This window comes from Sinocyclocheilus rhinocerous, unplaced genomic scaffold (assembly GCF_001515625.1).
Source record: "Sinocyclocheilus rhinocerous isolate Xijiao unplaced genomic scaffold, SAMN03320098_v1.1 scaffold946, whole genome shotgun sequence".
NCBI classification, from domain to species: Eukaryota; Metazoa; Chordata; class Actinopteri; order Cypriniformes; family Cyprinidae; genus Sinocyclocheilus; species Sinocyclocheilus rhinocerous.
This window is the reverse complement of record NW_015633151.1, coordinates 2137787-2156221: the sequence shown is the minus strand read 5'-3', so window position 1 is coordinate 2156221 and position 18435 is coordinate 2137787. Positions and strand designations below refer to the sequence as shown.

The window sequence follows — 18435 nt, the reverse complement described above, 5'->3', positions numbered from 1 at the left end:
CCCTTTAAGTTACGGTCACATTAGTGAAATTTTGCAGGCAAAAAAGGTAAATTGTCTATTGTCATTAGAGTAGTGATGTATGAAGCACAGCTTACACAGAAATCGTTTCACCTATTCTGAAATCTGCATGGGGAAATCTTTCACCCTTACACGAAATTCCCATTAATGGAGATAACTATTTATATTACTATATTTCACCTGTGAAAATTTACAATAGCAAATGTGACCGCACCTTTACTGATATTTTTCAGTGGTAATTATGAATTGTCTCACCAAAGTCTGGTTTCCAAACTTCAGATTTCCTGGTCTTCATCTATGTGAAGACCAACCCGTAAAAGTGCTTTTGAGCCCAAAATGATGTATTTGTTAATTTTTAATTTGTACAAAATCTGGAACCTCACATGAATTATTTGCATGGCTCTCTGATGTATTATTCAAATACATTGTCAACAAAAAATGAAAGAAGAGATGAGGGAGAAAGGAAATATATGATATAAAATCACAGTCATTGTGGTTAACAAGGAAAGAGAGTGATCTGGATGGATATTCTTCCTGTTTCCTCATACTTTCACTCTCTGACATAAACTCTTGTGCACACCACATCGTCTGCAGTCATGGTCTGCCAAAAAAAGCAGGATAAAGACTATTAGAAGAAAAAATATGATCAAAGACCCTTGCGTGTAGGAATCATAAGGATAACACATAATAGCAGGAATAAATCTTACCAGAATCAGTTCGCCGTCATTGGTCATCTCCCTGGTCCATGAGGTTTTTGGACCCTCACCCTTCTGCAAAGTCTGTTCGCAACTAATCTTGCTGTCTGTTTCCCAGCGAGGAAAGCTCTGAGAGAAATGAAGACAGACAAATATGTGAAGGCAGTGTTTTTCTTTGGAGATGGAAAGAGTGAGAAACAGATCAGTGGCCATGAGAATGTGAAATCCAGAGATGGAGGTTGAAGGAATGGGTGTGTGTCCAGTTTGATAGCTCCTCTGAGATGGAGGGTGTGATTGAGTCCACATCAGAGATCAGGATTGCATAAACACACACATTTCATATGTTCTTGCTCTTTTGAATGTTTTGGAAAAGGAAAATTTGTCACAGACAGACAAATGTACATTAGGATGACTGAAGTGTTTTTCTGTGGGTGTGTATGTACCGTGCAGGGACGTCCATCCACAGTGGCCTCATTAAACTCCTGTCCAACTGTGAAGGTGACATGGGTGGTCCTTACAGAGGTGGAGGTCTTGATTGACAGGGTTTCTCCGTCCTGCGTAATCTCCACGGATGGCTTTGACGCAGCTGCGACCGCAATCTTACGCAGCATCACGTTCACACCTGACAAAACACACACATGCACATCAGAACACTCTCCTGAAGATCAATAAGTAGTCTACTTTTATATATAAATATAAGTACAGAGTAATACAATTAATTATGCAAAAATGTATTGAGGTGTAGTGATGTTAGGTGCTATTCATTAAAGACCTACTAAATGGTGATTTATCAATAAGTCCAATATTAAATAAACAATAACTAAGAGATAAGCATAAATATTTATAAAGAATAATAAAAAAGGTCAAACCAATTATCGGTCACATCAGCTATTTTATTCAATACATAATTTGTGTACATACACATAAAAAATCGAACTTCAAACAAACTGATTAAATACTGCATGTCAAATGGAGTCATGCTGTGTGTGTAGGTGGGTGAACACACTGAAAGGGGAAGTTATTCAACCTGCCACAGGGGATGCTGCAATCTATTAAACCTTCCTGACAGGAAATGGATAGAGCGCAGTTTGGAAGTAGGGAAGGGCAGAGGCAACAAATAAAAAAAAAGCATGGCACAGTCGAGGGAGGGTGAGATTACTGACAAGAGAAGAAAAAAGGAGCAAGAACGGCAGCAGAGACATAGAAAAAGGGTACTCAAGTGTGGAAAAAGACAGCTAGGTATAAAGGCCAGTCTGTGTGTGTGTGTGTGTGTGTGTGTGTGTGTGTGTGTGTGTGTGTGTGAGTGAAAGAGAGAGCCTCTGTGCATCGAGTAGAATTTCACACTACTCACCTCACACACATTCCCACCTGTCACCAAGGGTAAATATATACACATGAAGGCAGACAAGAGGGGGCCAAAATGTAGACACGCGTTCAGGCAGAGACGCGTAAACAAATTGTCAATTACTCCAATGACTTTTAGCTTAAGTCTTTGGCACACACAAACCTACACACTATTTGTGCAATAAACACACAAAAAATTTAATTTTACAAGGCATATCCACACTCTGAGAGTGTAATCCAGGCAGAACCTTGTTAAAAACACTAGCTAATAATGTTAAACGGACTCCTGTCAGATCAAGCACTGCTTCAAACCCCATAACTAACCGAGAAAAGATGTCAGGGCAGTCAGACGTTCAGGGTCAGTGTCATAGGTTAAAGGTCAAAGGAAGTATTTCAGAATAGAGGGATGGAGATGAGGACACAAGATGGAGGAGGGTGGATGACAGGGTGTGGTGACAGGTCGGGCCAATCTGTGCACTGAAATATTTGTGTGGCGAAAATAATTTTAATGTCCCATTGCTGAAAGTGTGTGAATTTAAGAGGTACATACTTTAAGAGTGCGTAAATATGAATGTGCATGTGTGTCTGTGCAAAACATTAAAGCAAGTCGCAAAGTTCATCCCTCAATCAACCTATCTGTCAATCATGCACATTCCTCACATATAGCCACGCCCCCTTCGTTTTTACGACGACATTTGTCCTCAGAGGGGTTCGTGTGGATGCAGATCTCATCTCCTGCAATTTGGGGTATTCATACAAGCAGTGCCCTCGTTAAATCGGGCGTCAGTCATTTTTTTTTTTTTTTTTAACCCACAGGAACTCCGGGATTCTGGCTTGAACAGTGGCAAATATTTAAACAAGAATTTCCGAATTGACAGCTATAGTGAACTGACTTTCCCAAACACACAAATACAAGTTACGAACCCAAAAAGTTTTTATGTCCAAACACAAATTACTGTGGACGAATGGATCCTTGCTCCAATCAGGATAATTGCTCAAGGAAATTAAGCGAAATAAACTCCACTCAACCCTGCCCAGTCTAAAATCTATGCCAATTGCTTTTTACCTTCTGGGTTTATTAAAACTTAGTAAGATACACCAATATCTAATAAATAATTATTTGCATCTAATAGGCTAAATGGTAAAGCGAGAATAAATACTGGAGCCTAACTATCTGGATATATAGTTGATAGTAAAATAAATAAATAGTAGTAACATAAGAACAGGTTTATTTATATGGAAGGAATATTAAAACGGTTTTGCATACACATACAAGAGAGGTGGTGAATTTGTTGGTCTATAGCGTAATCCATGCCCGCGCATTCAGGATTGATGGTCAATTTTGCGCACTCTCTGCGGGCGCGTGCATCATGATTAACACTTACCCAGTGCTTTGAGAAGCTCTTCGAAGTTTTCGGAGCTTTTCATTTTCCAAGTACCAGCAAAATCGGGGATTTTGCGATCCATCGTGAGTTCTGTCGTTCCTTTGAGTGTATCCCACTGTTATTCTCTCTGGTGCGCGGCTGAGTGACAGTCCTTGAACCTCACACCCTTTAAAAGTACCTGCAACTTTGATTCTGAAAGCAGCGTTCCCACTGATAATGCCAAACTGATTTTCCTCTTTCCTTTACCCTTCTAACGCTCTCTCAAGTCGGTTTCTTTACATCTCAGACTTTCATTCAGTTCTTCCAAACGTTATATAGCCTGTGGTGAATAGGTTGAACCGAAAATTTGGGCCAGTTATCACGCTTAATCCGTGAGCGTACACACCCCTTCTGCGACAAACTCCACCCTCTATTTGCCCTGTCAAATCAAGGAGCCAATGATACTTCGAGATGATTGTCTTGCCCCGCCCACGCCACGCCCCGCTTAAAACATGTGCGCGTTTGAAAACGCCCATAAGAACTCAATTTTATGTATGAATTTATTTATTTGCACGTGGATTCCCCGAAAGATTTCAAGGAAGACGACTTTGTTTCTTAAAGTACATTGCAAAAAATTGCTACAATCTTTTTATTCCTATATATACATAAACACATAGGCTCTACTGGCATGATCAGCATTTACAATATCGCCAAAGCGTAGCCTATACAGGGGAAATAAAATGACAATGTAATATATAAAATGAATACAACGGAAATTAATTTACATACAAATATGGTATAGCCTATACAGGATATAAAAATCTATAATATAAAAATGTGACGATAATCAATTCTCTGGTGATGTGTTACATTATTGGCATGCCTTTTACACGCAATATTAAAAACATAAAGATAGAATAGAATAGAATAGAATAGACATTCAACAAGATGGGATGTATTTTACAGATGTCTCACTCTCTGTGACAGATAAACAAGCTTGTGTGCCAGTAACTGTTGGACACACAAATGTGAATATGATCATAAAACATTTAAAACAGAGCTCTGTCAAGTTCAGTCTCTTCTCTCCTGTACAAATCACAGCACACTCAAAACTCTTGTAACTGGATCTGTCTCCGCTGTGGTTATCCTCTTCCACGTTTGGGACTGAGGGAGACACGGAGGGTCTTCTGCGGTGGTGCAAATTCCTGAGATCCCGACGGGAGCGAGAGAACGCGAGTGAAGAGAATGAAGCAGGCACAAAAGGTGACCTAGCAGAGGCCAGGAGGTTGCAGGAGCGTCCCCGAGGGTCTTTAGTCTCCCCCTCACCCCTGCTGTTGAAGCGGAAGAAAAGAGCCGGGCATGGGGGGTAGGGGCTTGGTAAAAAGGTGGAGAGGCGAAGTTTGGGTCTCTAATGAAGACGCGGGCCATGGAGACTGGATGATGAATGAGTCGTACAAAGAAGTCGCTAACCATTTACTTTTGATGGATGGTCTTCCGCGCCACAGCGAACTGCAGATTTTAATACGCGGGTTACCCGGGTGACAGACTGGACCGCTCGCGCTGTGCAGTTACTCAGGTGTTGCCATGTCCCCTTATTATAAACGCTTATTTTTTATTTTTGAAAAGTGGTTTACAAAATGGACAATCTGCCCGTTTTTGGCCTTATACAGAATACAGTACAGTATAAGTTTTGGGGTTAGACGGTAGTCATCATAACGCCCTATTTAATTATTGGCAGGAATGAAAACAAGGCTGTGAAAAAATAATAGTAGGCCTACAGTGCATTCAAAATATTGTAGGCTTCTGTGGTTTAACAACACATCCACTGTTTAGCTGGTGAAACTTCTTTCTGGAAAAAAAAAAAACTTTCAGTGGACAAAAACTCATAAAACAATTGAGTTGTGAAAATTAGGTGTTCTATACTATAGGACCTTTATACAGTGCCTACCATTGTAAAGACTAAGTCTCGTTTTCATCCATGTTAAATTCAATATGGCGTCTAACCTTATTAAGATCTATTACTTATGTTTGAAAATAAAATAGGACCACATTTAGTAGCTTTATAGCCTGCTATTCCAGCCACACTGGCATTATCAATCACCACAGATGTATAAAATTATTTATCAATAATAATAAAAAATTATATATAATATATACATTCATATGATTAATTATTTAAGTGTCCATTTGTATATGTAAAATATTTTATTTAGGCCTATATTTGTAAAAGAATATATAGGTCTAATAATTAGGCTATTGAAAAATAACTCTATAATTTGTCACATTTTTGCCTAGTTTATGCCATTTGTATTTTATGCGGTCTATTTTTTAATGATTCCTATGCTGATTGATGAAATTAAGCAATTTCCTTTTCCATTATTCATAACCATACCAATCTGTTTGTTTTTCTTGCTAGATCTGGCAACACCGAATCACTCACCCGTGCTTCACAATACTTTCTGACTCACAGCCTCCCGACACACTTCAGTTTTACGATTATTAGGCTAGTTTTAAACATCCCACACAAAGTTGTTCCATATTGTAGGACTTTCTTTCTCCGTTTATAGAGAGGAATGTAGCCCCGTGGGGTCGCGGGCGCTCACTGCATGTTGACAAAGCGCGAAGCTTGTATTACAAGCACTTGACAGAGATAGCGCGAGGCGATGCGTCACACATCACACACCTTGCCGATTGTGTTCACACAATAGCTTCATGTCCGCACATGTTCCTCTTCATACAACAACAACAGACGAAAGTCATTACACTCTCATATCAATGGAGCTATTTGTCTTCTTATCGCCGTCCTAATCTCTCCTTTACGGCGTCCTCTGCCTTTGTAGGTTTTTGTTGACTTTTTAAAAACTTGTTAGCTGCAGGCCTGTAAGCAAGAGAGAAGAGTTATCAACGGTATATCTAAATACCCCACTTAGTGGGTTGTGCCCACCATTAAGAAATTATGTTCAAAGCTAAAAGGCATTCTTGCATATGAAAACACACGTTTGACCGGAGGAGAAACCAGCAGTGTGGAAACAGCTGAAATAGGAAATTAGCAAAGCAATTCAATTGATGTTTCCTGGTAAACATTTACAATATCTTGCCTGTTCTGGGTGGCCCGTGACACCGAACACCCTCTCGCTCCTCTTTTCTGTTCTCATCCCCCTTTACCCCCCTCTTCGCCTTACCCGTTTTCATTCCCACCCACTTATCTTTTGTTCTTTTGTGCTTAGGCCATTTTTTATTGCTTTGTTCAGGCCTGGTGAAAGGAGGAAAGAATAAGTGAGAGAAAGAGATCAAAGCCCAACGGGGAATGACAAAGATGGAGAAAAGGATGAGAGACAAAGAAGACAGAGAAAGAGAGAGAGTTGAGGGGAGTAAGGAGAGGTGCTTGGCAACGAGGGCATAAAATTTTCTGTGCACTTTGAAAGAGGAATCATTTTACATTTCTCTCTCTTTCTGCTTCTCACTCTTCTTGCCAAAAACTCAGCAGGGTAAGTGATACTCCACTCCGGCGGGGACTCACATAACCCCAAACACATGCCACCAGCACACTGGTTTACACGCTTACGTCTGGAACACCACAGACAATCGCACCTTCTCTCATCCACGACGCCACACACTCATATGTTGGTTGCGTTATGTTAGGAAGGGTATATACACTGTAAAAAAAATTTGCGGTAAAAAACCGGCAGCTGTGGTTGCCGGAATTTTACCGTAAAAAATACGGTAGCAACGTTTTTGGTTTTACATAGTAGGGGAATTTACCGTTAACCATTTAACAGGTTTTTACTGTAGCATTTTTACAGTCTTTTACCGTTAAATTCACGGTCATTTTTTACAGTGTAGACACAATGAATTTTATATGATGTTCCCAAAACCTTCTCAAAAATTGACCCCTAAACCTCACACAATCCTTTCAACTTTATTAGTTTGAGAACTAAACAGCCTTTCAAGTAGTGAAGACCACTTAAAAAGTCCTCACAAGTTGATTCTTAAATGTGTTTTGCTATGTTTGTGAGAACATCTGACTCTCACAAGTGTAGCCAAAGCTGCACACACCCATCCACACACTGACTGACAATTAGGTCAATGACGTGATGTTCATGTTAATTTATTCAAAAATACATTAATAAAATGAACACATAGCTTCTATGATTTCTTTAATTTCTGTAATAAAATTAACTTTGATATTTTTGGAGGGACATAAAGTAAAAAATATCAGGGTGATAAAATGCATAATAATATACATAATAATAAATAAATAAATAAATTATAGTATGAAAATATAAACATACTGTATATTTTAACTGCTTTTTAATATTTAATAATAAAGCCATGTCATCCAACCAACATGCCAAAAAATGATATCATACCCTAATGACTGTGTGTAATATGATTGTGTCAACAAGTCCCTTAATATTCCAGATAATTTTACCTCTTTATGACAAGACAATGCTAGTTCACATTGCAAAGTGTAATGTGATACCACTCCACAAAAACCTATTCTTATGTTATTTAGGAATTGATAATTAACAATATCTTGAAAATATCATCATCAACACTATTAAAAATTGGATTTTTTTCTTTCCATCTTGCTCACACAAACACTCATGCATCTGATGAAGGGCTGATTTATAATGCAGCTAAATTAATTTGGGTGAAGAAGTAAATCTAGATCATGCTTGACTATTTGACTCATTACCTCTACATATCCATCATTACCAACTGAAACGTAACATGAACCACATGATTTCTTTAATCAAGCTGTTCCTCTTTCTTTCTCCTTCTATATACATCATGTTCCTCCTTTTTCTCCCCATGTGTTGTTCATTCTGTCTCAGTCCACCCTTTGCTCATTATCAAACCGTTCCACTTTCCATCTCCCCCTTTCCTCCTCCTTTATTCTCCCTCTCTTACACACACATATCCGCTCTCTCTCTCTAATCATTAATTCAGTCTTTATCCTCCTTTAGACAAATCAGTCTTGGACTAGTGAGGCAGCAGCCAAACATTTGTCTACCCATTATTGGCTGGCTTCTTATCTCTAAAATCACTTCCTACTGTCTTCTGTTCTCCATCCTGTTTCCATCTGAATAAAACACTCAACGGAAACACACACATTGATTATCTTGTAAATGTGGTTCATCTTTTTCTTGGTCACACTTCGGGCAAACCACAGCCACTCCAGCACTAAACTTGACCTGACCTTTGACTTGGTGTCCTATGACACCAATCAGGCTGTTTTCTTTCTTCCCTTTGTTCTGAACAGGGGCATTTCAGAATCCAATATAGCAGACTGAATGTTCTCAAGTTTTGTTTGTTGACCGTGATCCAAAATGCTGCATAAATGAACTCTTTTACCTCAACAAACTTCCGTCATCTGGGGCTGCAGTTAAGTGTGTGCGATAAAACTGGCACTCTAAATGAAAAGGCTCATTCCTAACCCACCAGGCATCCATGTTAACCACTTTCTGTGCCAAAGCATTTGTTTCTTGTTTATTTTCCCCTGATGGTTTTAGTCTGGAGGTTGAAAGTCAGATTGCAAGACCATTTTCATGTTAGAACAATGCAGAAATATTGACCAGTGATGTTCTATAACCTACAGTAAATGCATATGGTAAAGTCTAGGTAAAATATAAAGTCATTGATCAAACATTTTTGGTCACTATTGCCAAAAAAACATGCAGCTGACCGAAGTTATTTTAAAAAGAAAGAAGAACAGAGTGTAGCTAAGGTAACAGAGTTAAATTTAATTATAATGTACCGTAGATCTCTTCCTCTCTCTTTTTCTCTAAGTGGGGGATTTCTGAGACTATTATTTTGTTAAGAGTCCTCGTGCCTTGATTTGAATCCAAAATGCTGTATAAATGAACTCTTCCAACCACATCTTTTAGTAGCTTTGTCATCTAAAGCACTGTAAAGGTTCATTGGTATGGTTAATGAACAAACAGGTCTTAAGAGTCAGTTCTTTTAGTGTATAGTTTCCTTAAAAGGAAAGGATTACAAATCTTTCTGGTTCTGTATCGATCTGACGATACCTTCTCATGAATTTACTCACAGAATGGCTACTGAATCAACACCGAATCATAAGTCCCTTTCTGAACTGCAAGTATACTACCATGCCAATTCATCATTGCTTTTACATGCTGTGCCACCAAGAAAGCAAAACTATGTTATCTCTTTTTCTGTGTCCGTTCACAGTGAGTTATCCTCACTTTTATAAATAGCTCACCTTAAGCCTTTTGATAACACAATGAAAGTGATAAGTAGGCATATGCAATATGACAATAAAATTATAACTTAAGGAGAGGAGAAAAAGAAAGACGTGGGAAGAAAAGCAAAAGGCTTTTCCCAGCCTCTCACCTTAGTTTGTGTGCAAACCTCTTATCTTTTTTTTTTTTTGGCCATAAAGTTCAATTTGAGTGCAGGCCCGGTTTCTAACACTCCACCCTTTTCTACCCTACCTCCAACCCCCAGCACACCCCCTGCCTTTCACTCTTCACTCATTCTTTCAGTTCATTCTTTCCTCCTTTCTCCTCAAAACCAATTGTTATATTTATTGGCTCTGCCTGGTGTGTGCATGCATTGATTTGCCTAATGTCATATTTGTGTCATGACCTATTGACTGAAGTAAGTGCCAGCTTGCCGGAGCTTAAGGCTTGATTGATAGTTGTTCAGTGGCGTCACAAAATGAAAGAACATGAAATTCTCTTGAAGACTGGAGCGTGTTAAGGATATCGTCCTCTTTTGGAGGGCCAAACAAAGTAGTTTCGCTTTCACAACGAAGCACACAGCATCTTCACGACATGGTGGCAGCGGCAACAATACTACAGTGAGAATAAAAGTTACGCCTTCTTTCTTTGCGCGAACATTTGGGCGGCGTTATGCAAATCTTCCCACATAGTGAGGTAGATATGTGGGGGCATGTTAGAACGAGACGTTTTAGGTAGGCGTGGTTAACTCTTAACTTTTATAAAGAATATCTCTTTGGATTTGAGACTTTAGTGTTTGCAACTTTACAGATCTTCTTTATGCACCAAGAGCTTGTAACACTCCAAAGAGAAAGGAAAAATTGAAATCGCATCATATGACCCCTTTAAGGGAGTTCACAAATCAATGCTTTCAAGACTCATCTGCTATAGGCTACTAGCTTGTAATATAGTATAACATACTATAACATAGAAATATATAGCCTAGTACTCAACAATTAATTTGTCCGGGAAAAAAATGACTTCATTAACACGAATCTTAACGTTTTGTTCAGGTTTATAAGGAAATAGGCTTATTCTGTTCAGTCAATTGAGCAAAATGCGGAGAACAAGCGACCCCTGGTGGCAAACATGTGCATTTAAATAACAGTGCAGTTTTACGACTGTTCACATTGCACCTGCAGCCAGGAATTTACAGTTTAAAAGATATGGAAATCTTTTAGAATTACAGTGTGCTACAAAAAGTCTACAATCCCATGAAACAGGAAAAGAAATGCACTGGGATCATTAAATGTCAAGTAGGTGGAGAGCCGGTATGGTTGTAACATGGGGAGAGTTATATGCTAGGAGTCCTATGATAATTTCATTATTTACCCACTTCCACCCTGATCTTATATGAATGGCTGTCAAGGCTGTAAATATGTATATGCAGATTTTATAAAGGAAAAACTGATTTTGATGTAAAAATTAAAACATTTTTGTCCAAAACTATATTTTACTTAGTACTTAAATTGTTGCAGATAAAATCATATAACTTACATTATAATAAATTGTAGATTCTCAGGCAAAATGTGATGCATTTTTAAACTGCTAATTTCAAACCATAATGCTAATACAGCTAACTAAACATTGGATGACAGGGGTGGGGTAAGTTGTAACACATTTTAGCATTCCCTTACAGAGAACTTTCATGTTGTCGATATGGAGCTTTTTGTAGCTCAAAACCAAAGGAAGTGTGGGTAAAATGTGCCCTATGCAGTATCTGGATCCACCAAGTCTGCACTCTAAGGTTAAAAACATTGGTTTGCCACCATTGTGACTGATTGAGAAAATTCATACATAGTCACAATCTCACACACAAATTTACATTTACAATTTGCTAGATCTACATATTCTTTACCTCGGTACACTGGAGTTGAGTGTTCAGTAAGCATAAATACCGTTAAGGAGGTTTGTTCTAGTAGTCTAATTTACACACACACACACACACACACACACACTCCTGCAGATGTGAGATGTGGTCATTCGTAGAAAGTACGACATTGTTTTGTATTGTTCTTTTAGATTGTTTCAATAAACCTGGTTTTGAAGCAAACTTTATAAGGTGGCTGCTGTTTTTGCTTCTTTTGTCTGACAACTTACCCCATTATGTGTTACAACCTACCCCAGTGGGTAGATTGTAACAAAGGCACTCCATGTATTTGACATCAACTTATAAGGGCTGTGATATTCTTGCAGAGATTTGAATTGGTGCCTTTTGTAGTGAACAAATGAGGGGACTTTGTATAAACGTTTGAGCACTCCAGCTCAAAAATGCAGCGTGTTACAGATGTTGAAACAAAAAGTGTTACAACCATACCCGGCCTCCTGTAGAAGCCTAGTCTATAGATGTTACAATGCAGTTTGTATAGGCCTAATGTTATTTGTTTCTTATTTAGGCTACACTTATTGTTACAAATTACCCCAACTTAGTGTTACAATTACAAAAAAAATATGTTACAGTAGTCCTTAATCTCATGATAATGTCATGTTATGAAAGATCATGACCCAATAATATTGCTAATGTTCTGTGCCCCCAATACCACAACATAGCCTATCACTTCTGCATTTTAAAATGCTGTTTAGCTAATTTCACCTCAGTCGTCTCGGTTATGGTTTCTGTTCAACCTTAACTTCCTAACACCGAACCACCTGTTTCACAGGAACCTTGTAAGACAAATTCGAGCCATGGAGCAAATCTACACCAAACACAGAAAGCATATGGATTTTTTTTAAGCGGATTTTGATCATGAATAAAACATGGCCCATATGGAATAAGGTAGGTGCATTCATTGTTATGCCATTAAAGGCACAATATGTAAGATTTTTTTATTAAAATATCCAAAAACCACCAGAACATATATTTTGCTGACTTGTGTACTTACATTATCCCAAATGTTTCGAAGAATGTTTAAATCCAGAGAAATAAGCAATTTTAACTAGTGACACGGAGCGTGTCCATAGTGTCATTGTGTCGCCTGCTAATGACGTCATAACCCCTCAATTTCCGGTTTTGTTTTGTAGACAAAATGGAAACACCAAAGACACTTTAATATGTTGTGCGTTTTAATAGACCGGTGACGTCCCCACAGAGTAGCATTATAACAGAACTTTCAAATGTATCTAGTATGATAAAACAGCGCTGGTTTTTTCCCCCACATACCTGCGACTGGAAGGAGCGGAAGCAGTCGACTGTGGCATAATAAAAGCTCCGCTGCTTTCGAGCCGTGTGTCACTCTCGTTCAGCAGCCTCGTTTCTCTTCGACGGCTTTCAGCCTCACCCTGCTTCATTCTACTACTTTAATAAATCATTAGCTCATCCATGAACATGATTTCTGCCGAGTCCTGTCGGATTGCATCGGCTGTGGGGATGAAGACTACAGCTCCCCTGATTCCACACTCAAGTCACGGCAAACTACGCCTTTGTCTATTTGCTTATTTTGAATAAGCGGCCTCCAGCTGGGAAAATTACATAATGTGCCTTTAAATAATTAAGTTGTTGAGGTAACAGCTTTCCAATATGCCAATTTATTATATGTATGCACAGATAACACACCTTATATGTTTTAAAATGGGTTTATTGTAACAAATGTTAAAAACAAACAATTATAAACACAACAAAGAAGTACATGCTTTTTTAGAAGTAGCATTACAAATAGCCTAGCTTTCACTCTTACAAAATGTAAACCATCACTACCGAAGTCAACAGGAAAGCAAACACATTTATCACAGTAGTTTTAGTCCCCGAGCTCCCTTTAGAGCCGCAGTCCAGCTGGTTATTGCTTGGCGCTATGTTTTCAGGGTTTCCTTCGAAATGAACGGGTTGACAGGCATCTCCTATCTGTTCACAGGCGAGGATGATGTGTTTAGTCTCATTGCGGATGTTTCTGATCCCACACGCGCCTTCATTGACATCGACCCGCACCGTTACGAAGGAGAATTTCTCTTTACTGATACACAGGTTACGGGACAGGGTCTTACCCCCCGCAGTACACACATTTTCCACTCGCTGTTTCTCGCTGGCACGGAAGAACGACTGCGTCGGTCTGCCACACGTTTTAATTTTCCTCAGGAAATTTTCCCAAGCATTATTGTCCCACGTTTTAGGCACCTCCTCGGGAATATGGCGCTTGAGGAAAACATTATGAGCATTGTTGTACCTCGCTGGCATACAAGGCTTAGAGTTTGGATCCACTGAGTGACTTTGAGGCAAGACAAAAGCCACAAGTAGCAAAAAAGCAATCATTTTGAAGACCTGCTGTGAAGAAAGAGAAAAGGCAGATGTTCCTCAAAAATATTCCGCTTTGCAGACGCAGTTTCAAAGCTCAGGTCGTCTCTCAAAGTCATCTAAAAATAGCATGCTATATAGGTTTAACCACGGCTCTGCTGGCGTCTGTGGCATGCGCGTGGTTCTCGTCCGAAATGCTGAGCTGCAGACCTACGTGTTGATGTCTATGTTTGTGAAGTTCTTCTTTTGAACAGTATCTTTTCGCTTCCTTTAGCTAAACGAAGTCGTATTTTTTCCCCCTTCTGGTGTGTATTTCTCTCTTTGAGTTTCAATCTTCAATTCTATGACCAAAATGCTGAGACTTCTTATGACACGTCAACCTTTTTAGCTCCCTCAGTTTTGATGGTGAGCTAATATTACAGCCTAGGATGATGACTCGTGGTCCTTTTGGAAGACATTTAGAGCAATTAGCCTATCTATTACTTTAGATACTGATGTCTTGAGAAAACCTTGAATCTATTGGGCCATTTGATAGACAGTTTAATTTTACAATTACATGTATTATAAAATTTCATTTCATTTCATGGTAACACAAGCTCACATTTAAAGGGGTCATGAACTGCCTTTGTTTTTTATTTCTCTGCGGTCCACTTATAACGTTATCAAGATTTTTACATCAAAAAACATAATTTAGAAGTAATAAGCTATTTTCTGTCCTGTTTTTAACCCCCCTCATCAAAACGCTGTTTTGGATAGGCATGGCGGATTGTATGTAAACGCCCACTGCTATGATTGACTAATAGTTGTGTATGTTTGACAGCGTACATTTCTTATAGATGGATACTACTGTGATTTAGGTCAAAAACACATAAATAACTCAATACATATCAAACGATACGAAAGAAGAGACAAAGCAATAGTGACCACATAATGAAAACAGTTACTCACACTTGTGTGGTGCAACATTACTGTCGGAACCTATAGTCGTCTTTCATATCTTTCAGTTTCAATCTTTCCGAAAATCCTGCTTTGAATTGTGCCTTGTTTGTAAACGAATCTGCGGTAAAATTAAGTGAACAAAGGACCAATTTCTTACTGACAGTCTGGAACTTAAAAATAATGTTAATTCACTCTTTCCTAACGTTGGGTTCAGAAGGAATGCCATGCAAACACTGTTTTTCCACAACTTGGCACTGCATAGCGTCTTCAGAGCCATTTTTATCGTTTGGTTTCTGCATAGACCTGCTCGTTCGCCTCTCTCATAAACACTACATGCGCGAATCGGTGGGCGGGGCTAAACAGGCAGTGATGTCAGAGCAGGCATTGATCTTCTTCTGCGGAGGCGGTGCTTATCCACACGATTACATCATAGAGTAGAACATTCCAAAAGCTGTTGTTTTGGCAGACTGCCTTTAATATAAGCTGTTTTTAGACTAACAACAAAGTTTTGAGTTCTGAAACTCACTGGATGTTTTTATGGTACAATGACCTCTTATTATGTCAAAAGATCAAGGGAATTTTGGTTTCTCAGTTCATGCCCCCTTTAAATGCATAACTGTGTATTTTCTAACTTAATTGCCATCGTAAAATCTATGTATTGAAAATAAATAATAAATCTTTGTGGAGCATCAGTTTAGATGTGTAAGATGTGCTTGCTTCTCTCTCCTAACACTAGTGACACTGCTAAGTGGTGGCACAGTCTTTTTATACTGGACGTCCTGTGAAACTTACAAGGTGCGATTGGGAGGCAGAAATACAAAAATAAAAGTAAAATATAAGTATATAAATATCAGACAAATAATTTGAATTAACAGCTCAAAGTCATCAAAACCATAAAGTTGGGTTTCTTATTAGAATATATCCATTTATAAATGTGAAATTGTCAAAAATATGAGTAAAATAATTAAAGAAACTAATTGTATGTGTTCTGAACAAGAAAGCCTGCTGCTGAAACATAATAGCAAGAAAGTTGTCTCATATATATGCCATTTATTTATATTTTTCAACATCAGCAATTTCATCAACCTACAGAATAAGGAAAAAACATGCATATATAAAACTTCTGCAGGTCATTTGTCTACTGTTACATTACAGCCAGGGAAACACTTCCTCATAAAAATAACTGCGATTCAGTTTACTGCAGTCTGGTTTGTTGTTATTTGGTTTACATTTTTTTGTATTTGCCTTAAAATGATCGGGGAGACATTTGTTGCCAAATTTATCACAGGCAAGAATGACATGCTGTTTTTGATGGTTGACACTTTTGATTATTTTCTTCTTACTGTCAATCTTAACAGTGATGAAGGAAAAAGGCTTCTTGCTGATGCAGAGGTTGCGCTCAAACATCTTTCCTCCTGATGAACACACAGCTTCCACATTGTCTTTCTCACTGAAGGGAAAGAATGACTGAATCGTTCTGTTCCAGGTACTGATTCTGTTAATGAACTTCTTCCAGTTTTCTTTGTTCAGATCGGTTGGTGTGTCATTGCGTACATGCCGTTTAAGAAAAGTGTTGTAACCATTCTTGCTTTCTGCTTCAGTGCAGGGCCGAGGTGGGTGCAGCATGTCCGGCTCACTCAGACAGGCGTGGAGTGTGAGAGTCAAGATGACCAAGAATGACAGCAAGGTCTGAAGATGCTTGTATAAATGCAAAAAAAGTTCAATAAATCAGTCAATCAATAATAGTTATGTATTGTAGAAATGACAAATGTCCACTAACTTCGAAGCCAGCTTTGATCATTTAACTTATAAAAATTATCTTATGACACATAGCCTAAAGATCTATTCAATGCATGATTAGAAACAGCACATTACCATATTGTGAGAAGTGTACAGTCCCAACAGATGCAGACAGATCTTCACTTCTGCCAGATGATATGATCGCTTATATAGCTGGTGGTCTTGCATGAGACAGAGCAGATCAACAGGAAGTGGGACACCACCTTTCCTTTTATTAAGCATCTATATGAACTCTTTCAGTTCAATTCATTTGATATGTAATGCCTATATAAATGGTTTATTCAGTAGCCCTGTGCACACTACACATACAGTAACTTGAGACCTGATGTGATACAAGATGCTTCAAAATTCAATGATTAGCCTTTTGCTATAAGATGCATTGAACTTTCAGGTCTCACTATCAATATTTTGACATTAGTGAAAGTACTGCGTTCATTCTGATACGTATTGGAAGTTATAACATATGACAACAACAGTATTTAAATAAAGAACAAAAATCAGACATGGGGGATTACATATTTCATATCTGATGTAGTACACATTTATAACAGCTAATGCATTTAGCTTTTTGACTTCTTTGCTGAGTTACGTCTGTGTGTGGTTTATGTAGGACATCAGGAAGTGGGCAATTATTTTTCATCTGTGAAGCATCTTGTTTATTATACACTCTTAATTCATTTAAAATGTAATCTAGAGGTTTATATTTGACACATATAAACGTGTGTGCAGACTTATACACAAAACTAAATGGTAGTGATCAATGCGTTTTATAAATCATGGATAGTTATAACTGACCAATTTTATAATACAAATAATGGAATACGTAACATGACTTTGACCCATGGACATACTTGGCCACACAGACTTTTTTTCTTTTTAGGTGAACTTAGTCACAAGTTTCAAAGAGAGACCACAGGTGTCACCAGCCAAGATGTGGTTAGAAACTTGCAGCCCCACATGCACAGTTTATTTTTTATTTTTTACCAACTAAATTATAATTCTTTCCATCTAGTTCATATTTATATCATATTTATTATGCATTATTTCTTATTTTGCTGTTTTATCCTTGGTGTTCAGAGTTCTTTAAAAATGTCAGTCACAAACTGATTTTCTGTGCTAGTCTAATCCACAATTCAGTCTGCAACCGCATCAGTTCAAGCTCCGCTGCATGAATTTACATAACTGGTGATAAAGCTTAGAAAAGAAACAACATTTTTATGCTTTGTGTGATTTGTTTCTTCTTTGTTTTCCTGTTATTATCCTGTAATTATATGGGTTTATATTTCAACTTGGTTAAATATTTGTTTTAACATGTTTTACCGCTTCTTTTACAAACAAAAGCCACAATGCTTAAGTTTAAAGTGTGAAAAGAAGCTTAAAGATGGTTAGCAACTTCCTTCTGGACGAACTGCCAGCATTATTTTTCCCACAGCACACCTACCTATATAAACTTGAACCTGAGTCAAAGCACTGACAAACATCTGACTGGACACAAGGACTTTTCACATTATGGTAATATGTTTTTCATAATTGTCTTGTATGTCTGTTGTTTTTATGGTATTATTATTATTGCTGGTATATATTGTAAGAATGAATCTCTCCATTGTTGTTGAATTGTCATTTAGTAGTCATTAAAATAACCAATTTAAAGTTGTACTGTATTTTGAGTACATACATTTTAACGTTTTAATGCTGACAGAATCTATCAAATCTGCTTTATAAAATAATGACATTTTTTGCATTTACACAAACATCCTCAGATCCTAAAAATGCTGTCATTCGTGATCATCTTGACTGTGGTG

The 18435-nt window shown here is 38.0% G+C and overlaps 1 protein-coding gene across 1 annotated transcript; it reads right to left on the bottom strand.

Annotated features, from left to right (window-relative positions):
• Positions 1-381: 381 nt before the first annotated feature.
• On the bottom strand, positions 382-3778 carry LOC107743238 (cellular retinoic acid-binding protein 2-like). Its single transcript, XM_016556379.1, has 4 exons — positions 3443-3778; positions 1157-1335; positions 726-842; positions 382-619 (listed from the first exon to the last, which is right to left on the bottom strand). The coding sequence occupies exons 1-4, from the start codon at positions 3522-3524 to the stop codon at positions 569-571; spliced, it is 429 nt and encodes a 142-aa protein (XP_016411865.1). The 5' UTR covers positions 3525-3778; the 3' UTR covers positions 382-568.
• Between the last annotated feature and the right edge of the window lie 14657 nt (positions 3779-18435).